At 53.1% G+C, this 12,303-nt stretch overlaps 2 protein-coding genes across 3 annotated transcripts; one reads left to right on the top strand and one right to left on the bottom strand.

Moving 5' to 3' along the window:
- Positions 1–4,879: 4,879 nt before the first annotated feature.
- On the top strand, positions 4,880–7,341 carry EVA1B (eva-1 homolog B). Of its 2 annotated transcripts, none has more exons than XM_069080899.1 (3): positions 4,880–5,076; positions 5,865–5,977; positions 6,254–7,341. In XM_069080899.1, exons 2-3 carry the CDS (start codon positions 5,911–5,913, stop codon positions 6,661–6,663), a joined length of 477 nt encoding a protein of 158 aa, XP_068937000.1. In that variant the 5' UTR covers positions 4,880–5,076; positions 5,865–5,910; the 3' UTR covers positions 6,664–7,341. The 2 variants fall into 2 exon arrangements, with proteins under 2 accessions (XP_068937000.1, XP_068936998.1); XM_069080897.1 differs by having other exon boundaries at positions 4,881–5,166.
- On the bottom strand, positions 7,182–12,185 carry LOC138155634 (SH3 domain-containing protein 21-like; the record flags this gene model as incomplete). Its single annotated transcript, XM_069080896.1, has 12 exons — positions 7,182–8,346; positions 8,591–8,654; positions 8,964–9,487; positions 9,790–9,923; positions 10,480–10,592; positions 10,724–10,829; positions 10,975–11,034; positions 11,369–11,411; positions 11,521–11,607; positions 11,715–11,809; positions 11,963–12,005; positions 12,117–12,185. Coding segments are annotated over 12 exons (1,380 nt in total), but the record flags the coding sequence as incomplete, so codon positions are not given.
- Positions 12,186–12,303: the final 118 nt, after the last annotated feature.

The following is a 12,303-nucleotide window of genomic DNA, read 5'->3' as shown; positions in this document are numbered from 1 at the left end:
GCTCCAATGATCCAAATCCTTCAGGGGATCTCTATTACCCTCATGATAAGGTCTCCATAACCTAGCACTTAAGAGCACCCATATGATGCTACCCTCTCTTTGCAGCCAAATATCATGTTTTTTGCTGTCACACTCTAGACAGCCCACGATTGAATGCTCCCCACAGATTCTATCAAGACAAACATTACAAATTGAGACAAATTCTACAATATTAGACGGCAAAGAGTGGCAAACTCCACAGTTAGGTACTACAAATGGAGATAGGCTTTGCCAACAAAGACTATCTTATGTATCTTTGTATCCCTTACAAGACCAAACACAAGGCCTTCAGTATTAGCTGTGTGACCTTGGAAAAGATCCTTCCCCTCTCCGTACCTTAGTGTTTTCATCTATAAATGAAGGGTTCAGACTCATTGATTTCTTTTGAGGGGGGTGGAAGCGATTGGGGTTGTTGAGTGACTTGCCCAGGGTTACCATCTAGTAAGTGTCTGAGTCCAGATTTGAACTAAGGTCCTCCTGACTCCAGGGCCAGTGCTCTATCCATGGTGCCACCTAGCTGCCCCAGACTCATTGATTTCTAAGGTCCCTTCCAGGTCAATGACTCTAAATGAGAAATGATGACAAACATTCAAACATACTCCTTCCTAGATTTATACCCACTTGCATGCAAAAAGGCACACATCTGGGGATGGTCTGTCCACCTTCTCCTCAAAGGAGTGTGAACTTATGGAAAGCAGACTCCTTAAAGAAAAGACCCCCTCAAGTATTCCCAGATTTTGCAGCTTACTCCCAGCTTCCTTTTTCTAAAAATTTTTTTATTATTTTTATGCCACTTATATTTTTTATATTTTCCCCAATATATCCCTTCTTCCTCTTCATAGGTGCACCTTCTCAAGTCTCACTTTTCTTTGCATCATATGAGGTTTGGTCCAGGTAACTTCCTTTTTTTTTTTTTGCCTTTTGGAGGGCAATTGGGGTTAAGTAACTTGCCCAAGATTACACGGCTAGTTTTTTTTGTGTGTGTAGTTGTTAAGGGTCTGAGGCTGGAACCGAACTCGGGTCCTCCTGACTCCAGGGCCGGCGCTTTACTCACTGCACCACCTAGCGGCCCCCAGGTAACTTCCAATATCCTTTATAGCTCTAGGTCTGTAATCTTAATTCATTTTTTATCAGTTCATCTAAATCTTCTCATGCTTCTCCATGTTCTTCATATTCATCATTATGTACATCATAAGACATTACCTTCACATGCTACAATTTAACTATTTCCCAGCAGATGGACAACTGCTTTGTTTTCAGGTTTCTGCTGCCACAAAACAAAACAAAACCTGCTGCTATGAATATTTTTGGTGTCCAGGCAGCCTTTCTGTCTTTGACCTCTTTGGGATACATGCCTAGCCATTAGATCTCTACAGACATTCCTAAACTCTGATCACAGGGAGACTTGGCACATGTGGCCATTGGTCCACTTACCAGATGTGACTAGAAAGTAGTGATCTGGGGAAGCAGTGGGTGGTCATTGGTCTTTTTTTTTTTAAGCAATTGGGGTTAAGTAACTTGATCAAGGTTACACGGACAGGTGTTTCTGGGTGGGTGCTAAGTGTCCGAGCCCGGATTTGATCCCAGGTCATCCTGACTCTGGGGCCGGTGCTCTTACTCGCTGAGCCACCTGGGCTGCCCCAGTCATTGGTCTTCTTAATACCATCTCCCCCAAATATGTGTACATATATGTGTATGTATAGATGTGCACATGAATGTGCACACATAATAAACCTTTCTTTGGAGCTGCTGCAAATGCTCAAATCTTTTCTATATATCTCTGAGGTTCCATCCAGCAACAAAATTCAGTGATTCTTTGATAGAGCTAAAAAGCTTACCTGCAAGCATGGTGCAGACTGTCCTTGGGTAGGGGCCTTGGCCACTGTTTGTTGACTCTGTTTGTAGAGACAGTCTCTACAGATGTTGAGCCAGTCACTGCTTGCAAAAATCTGACCCGTTGTATAGAATCTGTGACTGTAAGGCCAGACAGCAAAGGGTCAGTCATGGTTAGCACAGCCCCATCATTATGGAATCTCTCTCTGCTTACAGAGATTATCTGTAGGATCTGTGAATATTTGAGGAGCCCCTGGCTGTGCTCTCAGAGCCCTTCCCAGCCCCCTCCCGGGGCGTGCCCACCTTGAGGGGGCCCAGCCAGCCATAGCCAGATTTGGTGGCTGGCCTTGGGGTGCCTGGGAATCTGCTGCAGCCCTTTCTCTGAATGTGCACCATCTCTTTAACTTCCTCAGTTCCACTGAGTGTCCCAAAAAAGTCCCAGAGACTGGCTGTAATCAGGACCCACTGGAAAATTATTCACCCTAGGGCTCAGAGAGTGGGGAGGATAAAGGAGGGTCAGAAGATCTGTAATTACATTACATAAGAAGGGAGCTCAGAGGTCATTGTGAGACCCTCAATGTACAGATGAGAAAACTGAGGGCCAGAGAGAGAAAATGATAGACCCTAGGTCATACAGCAAGATAAATCCAGGGGTCTCCTGACCACCAAGCCCCACGTGTCGCTCTTCTCCAAGGATACCACTCATTTCTCTGATAAAACTCAAACACCATTAGGACAGTGTGTAGTCTTCTGATTTCTTTCCTCCCAGATGCTATGTATCCTTTCACATTATGAGGTGATTGATCCCCAGCTAGATGGCCATGAAGTGGACAGAGCCCTGAGCCTAGAGTCAGGAAGACCTGGCTTTAAATCAAGTCTCAGACACTTAGTGGCTGTAAGACCTTGGGCAAACCACATACCCCGGTCTGTCTCGGTTTCCTCAACTCTAAAACCCGGATAAGAATAGCACATACCTCCCAGGGCCATCATGAGGATCAAGCCCCCTAGTATTTGTAAAGTGCTTAGTACCTGGCACACAGTAGGCAATTAATAAATGCTTATTCCTTTCTCCAATATGTTACTGTTTGAATCAGGGGAGTAATTTTTGTGGTGGAAATTTAGAAACAAATAGCAGGGAGGAGAAGGAATGGCAGGGAGATAGTGTTAAGCTGATGAAGAGGATGCCCCCCATAATGAGTGTCATTGATCAAAATGGAGTTGGGAAGCCAGACTCCCAAGGTCTGGGCATTTTTATGCTTATTTTATTCAGCCTCTAATTTGGAGAGGATCTCAGACTGTCAGCTGTTATCCCATTAGGCTCATAGAAACATAGTATTAGGGTCAGAAGGGATTTTAGAAGTGACCCAGTCCAAAGCACCCCCCCACCCCCCATTTTACAGATGAGAAAACTGATTTCCTGAATGACTGGGATCTTGTAGCCCAGGTCTCTGAGTAACTAACTCTGTGCAGGGAGGGAGAGACAGGGAGAAAGAGAACTCTGGTCTGGGAGGCCTGGAGGCCTGGGTCCTAAATATCCTGGGCTGCCCCTGAGGTGGAAGGGGCCTAGGTCAGATCAGCTAGCCCCCAGCCCACCCTTGTCTGGCCTTCCTGGCTGTATCTTTCTCACTGCCTTAAGGTGAGATTACTTAGATGAGCACACCAAGGGAAGTCCTCCCCAGCCCCCAGGCAAGCTTGCCCCTAACATGACCCCATCTCTGAGGGGGGCATGGGCCCAACCAGGGAGGGGGCCCCTAGCCCAGTCCCTTCTTCCCCACTCAGGGCAGAGCTGGGGGCCTGGAGGGAGCCTGCGGGGAGCCTCGGCTATGTCAACAACTTTCTCCCTTTCTATCCCCCTTCTCTGAGCCCCATTCCATCCAAAGCCATGGGTCACCCACCCATGCCAGTGTTCCACACACACAGAAGGACACCACCCCCTTAGCTGGGGGCTAAGTTGGAACTCTCCGTGATTCATGTGCATGTGGACGGAAGTTAGATGCAAATGCACCCCAAACTAGCAAGTACATTAGTGCAGATGTGTGCACAAGGACTGGCTGTCCTGAACAAGCTCACACACATTTACACACTCACCCATGCACACACAGATATAGCCTGCAGCTCTCCAGCAGCCTTAGGAATGGAATCCAGCAATCATTAACCCCAGACTGGCCCGGGCTCAGCCAGGCAGACACATTCCCGACTCTCCCCCACCCCCCCAACCTGAACAGGCCTCCTGCTGGGCCCCTGACCCTTCCCTCCCTTTGCCCTCTACTGCTCCCCAACCAGATCCCAGTCCTTGGGCGGGGGGGGGGGGGAGGAGAGGGAGAATTCCCCTTTGCTGTTATATTGTTAAATCCTAGCTCCCCTAGGCCTGGCATCTGAGGATCACCCCCTCAATAAGCTGTCCGGTGGGGATGCCCAAGCTCCAAGCTGGGGCCACTGAGGTGGGGAAGATGGCATGGAAACTGTCTGGTTTGGGGGTGCAAATTGAACTCGGGAGAGATGAGGCTGGGGATGGGGGCTTCTGAAGTTTAACGGAATGAAGTCGGGCTTGGGGGGTTGTTAGGGTCAGAGTCGCTCTGGGACTTGGGAATGCTGAAGTTTAATGAAAGGGTAGGGTCTGGGAGGCATGGGGACTTATTGAGAAGGGGGGGGTGGCTGAGAATTTCTGAAAAGACAGATGGTAGCTCTGAGCTGGGGGAGAGACTCCGAGGGGCTCCGAGTGGAGGGGAGCCTGATGGGGCGGACAGGAGCCCAGTCTGGAGCTTTCGAAGGTCTAGAGGTTCGCCATGCAATGAGGACTGGTCCCGCATGAGAATTGCAAGACCCCAGGGACGGTGACCAAAGCTCAGCAGACACTACCCTTTCCTCCCTCCCTCCGCTCCTCTCCAGGGCTGCCTGGGTTCTCCAAAAGCCAGTTTCCTGTGCCGGGGGTGGGGGTGGGGGGCGGGGCGGGGGCTCTCTCCCCTCCCTCCCCCCCCTTCCTTTCCTCCCTACCCCTCCTGGGCCCTCCTCCTTCCTCGGAGGAAACTTTCCGTCCGCTCCGTTGGCGGCCGGGCCGCGGCTCCAGCGCCCCCAGGACTGCCTAACCACCGCCGGACGGGGCGGACAGAACTTCCTCTGTCCCTTTCCCGCCATGGAGGCGCTGGGCAGGTCGGGGGGCGCTCCCTGAGCTGAAGCTGTGGTTGGAGCTGCTGAACTGCGCCGGTGAGTGAGGGGGATTCTGGTGCGCCGGAATCCTGGGTCCCCACACCGGCCTAAAAGGGCAGGGTCTGCCGGCTACGCAGCAGGGAGGAGGTGAGGCACTGTCTTCAACCCAAAAGGATACCGGAGGGCAGCCCCTAGTCTAGACTCTTTTTTACTATCCCTCCGTGGAAAAAAACCCCAAACCCTCCGACCTCAGATGGCCCCACTATGCCTTCCCCCACCCCAGTCTCCCAAGAAGATGCCCTAAGGACAGCCCCCAATCTTTAAATTAGCCCCTTTCCTTTGAGCGCCCCCCCCCCATGACCCAGGCCTCTTAGACCCTCCCAACAACCCTTTCCCCATCCCCCAATTTCAACCTCAGCCCTGCAGGAGTGACCAAGGAGACGTGGGAATTTGGCGGATCTTGCCCTCCCCGCAAACCCCCAAGGGAGACAAGGAGGCGAGCTGAGATTAGACTAGTCTTTCCTTGGTCCAGTCCTCTGTGGAAATGGGGACCCAAGCCATCTGTGGTTTGGAGCGGGGCAGCAGGGAGGCTCTCCCTGCCTCAGGGAGTGGCTTCCAGTGCGAGCGGAGGGGGTTATACAGAACGAGGGGGAGGGGATGAGGTCAGAATGCCTGCGTTATCCTGGGATTTTGAAGGGGAGATGGAGTCAGAAAGCCCAAGTTATTCCTAAAGTCTGGAAAAGAGCTGAGCGTAGGGATTGAGAACCAGGCTTGCGGATTCCGCACACTCCTCCCAGTTCAAGAGCAGGGCAGGCATCTTGACCCTCAGTCTGTTGACCCTACAGACCCTTATTCGGGAGCCTTCCACCCTCTACCCTCCTCAGAAGAAACATGGAGGCCCGGAAACGGGACATGGAACTTCTCAGTAATAGCCTGGCAGCCTACGCATACGTCCGAGGTGAGTGCTGGGTAACTCCTAGCCCAGCTGCCCTTACTTCAGAGCCCCGATGAACCCTAGATAATCCGATATTTGAAAACTGGAGTCTCTTCTGATAATGAAGCTAGAATTCCCAGGTAGCCCGCAAACCTGGATATTGGAATTTCTGGAGTGGCCAGTTGTCAGGGTGACCCTGGGCCGGTGCAGAGTTGGGCAGAGGGACCCGAATAGCTGCTTGACTGGCCCAGGCCAGTTGCAGGGCCCCAGTCTGATCTTGCCAACCCGTAATTTTTCTAGATCATCCTGAGAGTTTCGGCCTCTACTTTGTTCTGGGCATATGCTTTGGGCTCTTGCTGACTCTCTGCTTGCTGGTCATCCGGATCTCCTGCCGACCCCACCCTAGGCCCTCGGGAAAAGGCCCCCAAAAAATCTCCCGAGGAGACCTCCCAGATGGGGATGAGGACGACGACGAGGATGAGACTGACACGATGACCCGGCTGGGCCCTGATGATGCAGGGTCCGGCCCAGAACTGACCCCGGAAATGGACAGTCCGCTCAGTGTCAATGTCTTCACCTCTGCGGAGGAGCTGGAACGAGCCCAGCGGCTGGAGGAGAGGGAGCGGATCCTTCGGGAAATCTGGCGTACTGGGCAGCCCGACCTCCTCGGCACTGGCACAGGCACCGTGGGCAGGGTTCATTATTACTGACGGGCCTTCCCACCTGCAAGGGACTCTGGGGACTGCAGCACTTGCAAATGAGCCACTCTTCCCTTAGAGGCTGGGGGAGGACTCCCTCCTGCTGCTCCAGGCCTCTAGACTGGATCACTTCTCTTCCAAGGTGCTAAGGCTGGACTCCCTCTTGGAGAATGAGCCCTTCAATTCCCTTAATGGATCCCAAAGAGTAGGGACAAGAGGCAGAAGTCTCTCTCTGCCCTGGGAACTTTAAGGAGGTGACCAATGAAAACTGCCTCATCAGCTCTTAACCTCTGTCCCCTTCGTGCATGGCCCCCCCTCCAGAATAGAGGAAACTTTCATAGCTGATCTTCTGGTTGAGAGGGAGCATATTAGGGTCAGCTCCTAAACTGTTTTTTTCCCTCTTACTTGGGGAGGGTAGGAACTCAAGTGGCTTCCCAGAAAGGGGCCCCCTGGCCTTTCCTTGGGCGTTTGGGAGCCTGTACTGGAAAGCTGAAAGGGGACATGCCCCCAGTAGCTCCGAGAATGCGGCCTTCCTCCCATAGACCTCCCACCCCAAACCCACTCAGCAGACCTCCCTAAGAAAAATGTTTTGTTCCTTTTCTACCACGCCCCTATTTCCGCCTTCCTTCCCAGGCTTTGGAAGGACATTGACCTTGAGGGCTTGGCTAAGATTAGCTATGTGTAGCGTGACTGCTGGCTTGTGATTGTCTTCTTTGGGTTTGTGAAATGTATCTAAAGCCCCTAAGGGAAAAGGGGTGATGTGTGCTGATGCAGTGATGCTTGTTCGGGCTTCTGAAGAAAGCTTGGGATGTCTGGGGTAAATGTGGTAGTGTTGGGGGGGTGGGGAGAGTGGACCTGCGTGGATTAGGTCTGGCAACGAGGGTTGTGGTGTTGGGGGCAGGAGGGGTATATTATGGCTGAGTTCCCGCAATTCTGTGTTGGGGTGGGGGCCAGTCGCGTTCAGTGTGTGACGAATATGTATAACTGTCTCTCCTGGGCCTCTCCAGATGTGTTCCGGGCAGGGCTTAGGAGTCCGGGTTTGGGGGAGGGCCGAAGCAGGCCTAGGCCCCACGAACCCCCTTCGGCCCCCTGGAGGAGGCGGAGCCGCTTCCCACGTGTCAGGCCCGGCCAGTCCCTCTCCAGCCCAGCCACGTCCGGGCGGATAAAAATAGCCCCGCGGCCCTGGCGCTAATAGAAGCCACATGTTAGCCAGATGTGCCCGTCGGCTGAGAGGAGGGGGACAATAAGACACGCCCACCTGAGGCCAGAGCCAGCAAAGAAAACCTCGCCCCCTCCCCAACCAGCCCCGCCCCTCAGAGGCGCTATTACAAATACAGTTTTATTACACTCTTTCTGACAAGGAGGGGAGCGTCGGGTATGGGTTTTTCTGGTGGGGGGAATTAAGACGGGGCCGAGGAGTCCTCGGGGCCGGGCGCAAAGAGCCCCGGCCCATCTCACGCGGGGAGTTTGGGGGGCCCAGCCACAGCCCCCATATCCTCATCCGCAAAGCCCCGAAGGCGGGCACGCGTGTGTGGGGGGGATGCCTGAGGCACCCCTCCCCCCCATGGGGAAGGGGCGGGACGGCCCCTCAGGAATGGGGAAGAGGCGCAGCCAGTGTCCGTGTGCAAGGACAAGTCCCCTCCGGGCAGGGCCCTACACCAGGTTTGTCTTTGATTTCAGCATCTCGAACATAGCCTCGGGTAGGGAAAAGAGAAAAAGAAGAAGGCCCCGACCCCAACCGACCTCACCTCCTCCCTTCCCGACCCGACCCCAGAAAGATCTCGCCTCCACTACTTCTGTTCCAACAGGTCTCTTTCTCCCTCCTCTACGCTCAGAAATCCAAAGACCCGACTGGAATAAGTGATGCCAGCCTGGGGTTTTCGGTGCCCCCTTTAGAGGACTCTTCTTCCCATTCTGGGACTCCCTTCATCCCCCTTACCTGCAGCTCCAGTCTCTTCTCCCGCTCAATTCTCAGCTCCTCCTGGATTTCTGCCAGGTCCTTTCTGTCGACAACGGCCAAGCTCAACCCCAGCCTTCACTAACCCCGTCCCACAACTCTGGATCCATACCAGGAAGGTGCCATCTCCTTATTTTAGAGATGGGAAACTGAGGCCCAGAGACAATGATGTAATCAAGGAAATAGGGCAGAGCTGAGATTCAAGCCCAGGTGCATTGACCCCAAATAAAGGGGGCGGGGGAGGTTTCCCTCTTCACTTCGAAGTCTCCCCCTACCCCCATCGCCTTCTCCCTCCCGCTTCTGCCCCCCCTTTCCTCTCTTTCCCTCCTTTCCACCGTCTCTCACAGACACTCACTCCTGCTGTGACACCAGAAGCACCAACATCTCTCTCAGAGAAGCGACTTTGGTCTCCACCTGATCCATGCGATCTGACAAGCCACTCAGGGTGGTCTTGGGCATCTCCTCCTTGTCCACTGACTGCTCAGAGTTGACTGTGCCTTTGGCTGCCTGAGAATCTGACAGGGATGGCTCTGACAAGGCTGATTTGTCTGGGGATGGTCTTTCTGAAGAGAGTTTGCCTGGAGGAGCTGGTTTGTCCACAGACAGGGGGTTGACTGAGGTCTTGTCCTTGTCTGTGGATGACTGCTGGCTTGAGGCCTTTTTGTCCTCCTCTTTGTCCACCGAGGTCTGGTTGAGGGGGAGGGGCTTGTCCACAGAAGGGGTTTTGTCTCCATTGGCAGTCTTTTCATTGTGTTTCTTCTCCCGGGAAGGTGCCTTCTCTCGGTGTGATTTATCTCGAGAAGCAGCTTTATCTGAGGCCTGCTGTTTGGTCTTGTGGGGCTGGCTCTTTGTCAAACTGGGTTTCTCCTCCTCTTGACCCTGGAAGAAGGGAAGGAAAGGGAAAGCCCTGGTCCCAGAATAGTAAAGACAAGTCAGGGGTTTGACAGGGGGCTGGGGGGGGGAGGGTTCCGATTCCATCCTGGGAAAGGTTAGAAGTAGCTAAGTCCTGGTCTCCCTAGAACTTTCTTCTGCCACTTACTGCCTTCTACCCACCTGGTGGGCCAGATATCCACCAGCCACACCCCCTTATGGGCCTTCAGGCAATCTCCAGCCCCACCCTGTCCTCTCTTCAGGGTGGTGATGGGAGTTGGGGCAATATAGGGGGGTCTGGGGATCCTCACAGGAGTGGGGGTCTGGTCAAAGCTGGGGGGATATCGACCCTGAGGCTTTAACCGAGCCGTCTTGGAGTCACTGACACCATCATTGTTTCTGTCACTGCTTTTGCCTGGCACTGGCAAAGTCAGAGAGATGGTCACTGCAGGGAGACAAGACAGACAGGGAGATTACTAGAGAAGGTTCATCCTCTCTAATACAGAGTCTCAGCCCAAACAGTAATAGCTGACATTTGGAGCAAACACTCGGGGGGGTTCATTGCATTATCTCATTTGAGAGGTAGGGAGGTCCTACAAGTTGTACTTTCTCCCATTCTTATAGATGGAGAAAGAGAAGAGTTAACCAGTTAGTTCATGGTGAGAGGCAAAGGCAGGATTTATGGGTTCAGGGAGGTGGAAGGGTCCTCAGAGGACCATCCAGTCCAACACCATCCCCCTCCATTTTATGAATGAGGAAAGAGGAGATTCAGAGACTCATGAGCAGCTTGCCAGAGCTTACACAGAGGTAGGACAAGGCATGTGAGCTCCATAATTCCATACCCCATCCTCCCTTTGACCCACAGTGTGTGTCTCTGTCTGCCCACTCCATCTCCGTCCCTTGGTCTTCCTATCACCCAACCCTTTGCTTTGGTTTCTTGTCTCTGGTTCTCGGGTTTCCAGTCTGTCGCTCACAAGAACTTAGGACCTGCTTGGGCTCACCTCCTCCTGCACTTCCATTGGGTCCTCCTTTGCCACCACCAACTCCTCCTCCTTCCCTTCCTGGTTCTCGAGAGCTCTTCAGTTTGTCCCCAGCTGATCCTGCTGCCAGAGGCCTAAAATACACCCAGGTCCTTGATTCTTCACCATCTCTCAAGCCCAGACCCAGGGCTGTTGTTTCTTGGGGTGGGGTGGAGAGAGCCGGGGCCCACTGCAGGTTCCTCTCTCAGCCTTTTGGGATAGATACCTGGGAGTGGAGGGACGAGGCTTGGAGGGCCTATTAGGGACTGAGGACAGCTTTTTGATGGGGGGCAGAGTGATTTTAGATTCCATCTTCTTAGACTCTTTAGCAGCTGAGGGGAAAAGAAGTAGGGAGAGGAGGGAATTTACCCATCCATTCTTCTCTCCCTCCATTCCTACATCTCCTTTGCAGAGATATGCCATGATCTGTCATAGTCCCTTGCTCCCCAATTCACCCTCTCCACGTATTCCCTTTACCTCTTGTTTCCTTGGATGTTCGCTTCCTCCCACTGGAGACATGGTTTTCTCGACCAAACACTGATGGGAGGACAGGTGGGAATCACCCAGAGTCTTTGCTCCCTCCCACCCCTACAGCCAGGTCTGAGTAGGGAAATAGGAAAAATAGGGGCACACACACACACACACAGCAGCCAAGGGGAACCCTTTCTTTTATCGGGAAGAGTGTGTGTGTGTGTGTGTGTGTGTGTGTGTGTGTGTGTGTGTGTGTCTGGGGGAGGGGCAAGTCTTATTCATGGGTAATCAGGGGGCTTTCTGCAAGCTTCCTGCCTACTCTGTTTCAGACTCTGGAACTCAGAGTAAAAAGAAAGGGAGTGGGTGGGTGGGCATTTCTCCCCTTCAAGGAGGTCATTACCTGATTCCTGGGGACTCAGCCTACGGACTGGGAGCTTCTTAATCTAAGAAAAAAGTGTTGGGGTGGGGATAGGGTTAGAGACCCAATTATATCTTCCCATAGAGATGGGGTAAGGGAGGGTATCTATTGTTAGAAAAAGACTCCACACTTACTGGGGGCAGCAAGAGGACAAAATTGTCTGGAAAAACTCCTCTTTTGCCTTCAAATTCCCCTTCCCACCAGCCAGGGTCCTCTGTGATCTAGGAGAAGATCGGGCAGATGATGGAGGTGCTGTGGTCTTCTATGCCCAGGCTCCCCCACCCTAGGCTCAATCTGCTCCAGCAGTCCACTCACCCAAATCCCTCACCTTTCTTAACACCTTCACCACAGTACCCCTCTGCAGGGCCAACTCATCAGGTGCCTCAGGCTCATAGTCAAACAGAACTCGACAGCTCTCAGTTGCTGGGTCAGTGGTGGGTGAGGGTGTCAATCATGGGTCTGGGAGCCCCCTTCTCTTGGGCCCCTCCCTCCCACCTATGGTCGAGGGTGAGAGGAGGGAGACTGTGGGCAAGGAGTTTGGGTGTATGGGGGGGGTGTCCCAGGGGGATTACTCACCTGTTTTGGGGTATACGGGAGTTTCTTCTTGGGTCCGGGTCAGCTGGGAGGTAGGGGCAGGTATGGAGGGATGGAGTCTCCTCTTCCCCAGCTCCTCCAAAGAGCCAGAAGCTCAACCCCTTCTCCCCCCCAAACATTCCCATTCCCCCATTACCTTTGAGCAAGACTGGGCCACTCCAGTGGCCTTGGGGATGACATCAGGGATCACGGCACCTGGGAAAGATCACGGGGAACTACAGTGGTGTGGGACCATTGGGGGCCACAAGATAATGGCTGAACATTTCTAGAATTGTGGGGGGCAGGAAGTGAAGGTTTCAGGTAGGTCAGGGGTCTAGGAATTA

Source organism: Petaurus breviceps, unplaced genomic scaffold (assembly GCF_028583685.1).
Source record: "Petaurus breviceps papuanus isolate PSGF00001 unplaced genomic scaffold, PetGlider_PUasm1.0 96818, whole genome shotgun sequence".
Classification (NCBI taxonomy): Eukaryota; Metazoa; Chordata; class Mammalia; order Diprotodontia; family Petauridae; genus Petaurus; species Petaurus breviceps.
Note: the sequence above shows the minus strand (reverse complement) of the source record. Positions and strands in the feature narration are given on the sequence as shown.

Coding starts and splice junctions, on each gene's coding strand:
- EVA1B (XM_069080899.1), top strand. CDS start 5,911: ATGGAGGCCCGGAAACGGGACATGGAACTTCTCAGTAATAGCCTGGCA. Junction 5,978..6,253: donor AGCCTACGCATACGTCCGAG/GTGAGTGCTGGG, acceptor TAATTTTTCTAG/ATCATCCTGAGAGTTTCGGC.